At 39.4% G+C, this 3,589-nt stretch overlaps 1 protein-coding gene across 1 annotated transcript; it reads left to right on the forward strand.

Annotated features, from left to right (window-relative positions):
• The first annotated feature begins 313 nt into the window (after positions 1 to 313).
• On the forward strand, positions 314 to 1,673 carry LOC134258457 (craniofacial development protein 2-like). The gene is made up of 2 exons (XM_062741022.1): positions 314 to 332; positions 958 to 1,673. The coding sequence occupies exons 1-2, from the start codon at positions 314 to 316 to the stop codon at positions 1,671 to 1,673; spliced, it is 735 nt and encodes a 244-aa protein (XP_062597006.1).
• The last annotated feature ends 1,916 nt before the right edge of the window (positions 1,674 to 3,589 follow it).

Consider the following 3,589-nt stretch of genomic DNA (forward strand, 5'->3'; position numbering starts at 1 on the left):
ATTTTGAACATAGTCCTACATTAAAGATCTACAGACTGATAAATAAAAATTTTCATGAAAGCATGCGCATGCGCGCGTGCTGCAATCTGATTGGCTGAAACTTTAAATGGCTATATCTCCCTTGTTTTTTGACGAAATGCTTTGAAATTTAAAGCATAGACATGATTAGGATATCCTACAATATGATATAGAAAAAATTCATGAAATCACGCGCATGCACGTGTGCTGCAATCTGATTGGCTGAAACTTGAAATGGCTATAACTTCCTTGTTTTTCAACCAAACAGGATGAGATTTAGAACATAGATAGATATATGGGACTCCTAAAAGAAGGTATGGCCATCATGCACGTGCATGATGTGCATGCATTTGGAACTAAAAATACACTTGAATGAGTAATTTTTAATACTTTTGGACTGAATGCTTTAATATATAGTATATTAAAATATATAGATAGTGTAGACAAGATGATATGGTCATAACGCACATGCATTCAAATGCGCACGGGTGCAATGCTACAGTTTGAATATAATTGGTATCCTTTGGTAATTGGTATCCTTCTCGGTAAACGTTGTTAAAGTCAAAAATGCACAGAGTTTGTCTGACTTAATGAAACTTACAGGGAATATGGCACCAAAATGAAGTTGGGGAGCGTTTGGGGAACATCTGTAACGGTTCCCGTTACAATTAGCACTAGTTACTTTCATATTTGATCTATGCAGAAACGCATTCGACCGAATCATCTTGTCGTCCAAAATGGCAATGTATATAGGCAAAAATTTCGATAGCTTCAATTTCAGGCACATAAGGACTATAAGAAACGACGAACAGCACAGCAGTGGAGTAGGCTTAATACTCAGTAGGAAACTAGGAATGTGCATGTTACGTTGGAAACCATACAGCAACAGACTCCTTTCTGCAAGATTCCATTCAAAATATGCTTAACTGACGGTTATAGTCTGCTACTCGCCTACAGAAGACAAAGAAGAAGAAGAAGAAAAGGATTCTTTCTATGAAGAACTGCAGAGAGCTGTGGAGGAAACACCAGTTCATGATATACTCATCATACTTGGTGATCTGAATGCGAAAATTGGTACCAACAATAAAGGAAAAGAATCCATTATGGGAAAACATGGATGTGGGGTGATTAACAACAATGGTAGTAGACTAGAAGATTTCTGCCTAGAAAATAAGTTAGTTATTGGAGGCACCATCTTCCAGCACAAGAACATCCATAAACTAACATGGACTTCACCAGATGGTCACACACAGAACCAAATTGATCATGTACTGATTAACAAAAGGTGGAGAGGTACACTGCAGGATGTGAGGGCATTGAGAGGGGCTGATGTAGGAAGTGACCACACCCTTGTCCTAGTAAAGCTGAAATTGAAATTGGAAAAGATAAAGAAAGGGGAACAACGTTCACCTCAAGTGGATGTGAGCAAACTCAAAGATCCTGCACTCATGAAATCATTTCAGCTGGAGGTTAAAAACCGATTTACCATCCTAAAAGATGAACAAGAACTCAGTATTGAACAATTTAACACCACACTTGCAGGAAAGAAAACACTGGGGTTGAAAAGGAAGAAGAAGGAAGAATGGATATCATCTAGGACCTGGGAAATGGTGGAACTAAGATGCAAAACAAAGAAGAAAATAAGAAAATACTAACAGCCAAGTCAGCTAGGCTAAAAGATCAGCTAAGAGAAGCATACACAATACAAGACAAGGAAGTTAAGAAAAGTGCACGAAAGGACATGAAAGATTACGTTGACAAGCTAGCGCAAGATGCAGAAAATGCTGCCTCGAAACAAGACATGGGGGCATTATATCGCATTACAAAAACTCTGAGTGGAGGATTTAAAAGCACAGATACACCAGTGCGAAAACAAGATGGAGTATTGGCCTCTAGTATAGAAGAAGAGCTTATCTGTTGGAAAGAGCATTTTGAAAGGGTATTAAACCAGGAATGTCTATCAACAGAACATGCTGAAATTATTGAAGCTATAGACACTTTGGACATTGATACCAACACACCAACAATTGAGGAAGTAAAACATGCCATCAAACTTCTTAAGAATGGGAAAGCCCCAGGGATCGATCAAGTACATGCAGAAATGTTAAAAGCTGAGGAAGTATTAACACCCAGACTTCTCACAGATATCCTGCAAACTATTTGGCAGACAGAAACAACACCAGATGATTGGAAGGTTGGTCTCATAGTGAAGCTGCCGAAGAAAGGTGACCTAGCTGACACAAATAATTGGAGAGGAGTTATGTTGTTGTCAGTTACCAGCAAAGTCTTAAGCAGAGTCATATTAAACAGAATTGCCTCAGTGGTAGACCCATACCTTCGTTAAGAACAAGCTGGATTTAGAAAAGGAAAATCATGCACAGACCAGATATTTTCCTTGAGGCAAATTCTAGAAGAAAGCAATGAAAGGAATGCTACGTTGTATGCCAGTTCCATCGACTTTGCCAAAGCATTTGACAGTATACATCGTCCTGCTTTATGGATGATCCTCAGACATTATGACATCCCTAACAATATCATATCCATCATTCAGATGCTTTACAAGGGCTTCCAGGCTAAGGTGATCTGCGGCACAGAACTAACAGAAAGCTTCCCAATCCAAACCGGGGTACGACAGGGATGATTGCTGTTTAGTTTCTGCATAGACTGGGTTATGAAAATTACTACCAGTCAGACCAGTAGAGGAATATCCTGGACATTTCAACAGTCATTAGAAGATCTTGACTTTGCAGATGATATCGCATTACTATCACAGCGATACAAAGATATTCAAAGCAAAACTGATGACCTGGTCAAGTATGGCAGACAAATTGGACTTAAGATAAATGTAAACAAAACAAAGCTAATGAAGATAATACAAAGATAGATAAAGAAGTCACAGCAAACAACAACAAAATAGAAGAAGTAGACAATTTTATATACCTTGGCAGTAAGATCACAGCCAATGGAGATTCCACCATGGACGTAGAAAATAGAATTTCAAAAGCCCGTGCCATCTTTGCCAAGCTACGGAACATCTGGAAATCCTCAATTATCAGATCCAAAACCAAAATAAGGATAGTATTGAAAACAAATGTCATTCGAGTCCTTCTCTATGGATCTGAGTCATGGAAGGTGACAAAGAACATCTCGCAAAAACTGGATACCTTCCAAACAAGATGTCTCCGTAGAATACTCAAGATATTCTGGCCAAACAAGATCACCAATGGGGAGTGTATGAAAGAACACACACAGCTGCTATATCTGACAAGATTAAAGAAAGACGATGGAAATGGATTGGCCATGTGATGAGGATGAAACCATCAGAGATACCAAGGGTAGCCCTACGATGGACTCCACCAGGAAAGAGAAACAGAGGGCGACCAAAGGAGGCATGGCGACAGTCGGTTGAAGAGGAAATGAATGATCAGGGGTGGACTTGGGGCACTGTACAGACAATGGCAGCAGACAGACAGAGATGGAGGTCCTCGGTGCAGGTCTTATGTGCTCAAAGCACGAAGAGGACTAACTAAGGACTATTTACAAAGATTAAAAGGAATGTTTTGTTGTGAAA

This window comes from Saccostrea cucullata, unplaced genomic scaffold (assembly GCF_032062105.1).
Source record: "Saccostrea cucullata isolate Sc308-1 unplaced genomic scaffold, CSIRO_AGI_Scuc_v1 ctg13131, whole genome shotgun sequence".
Taxonomy (NCBI): domain Eukaryota; kingdom Metazoa; phylum Mollusca; class Bivalvia; order Ostreida; family Ostreidae; genus Saccostrea; species Saccostrea cuccullata.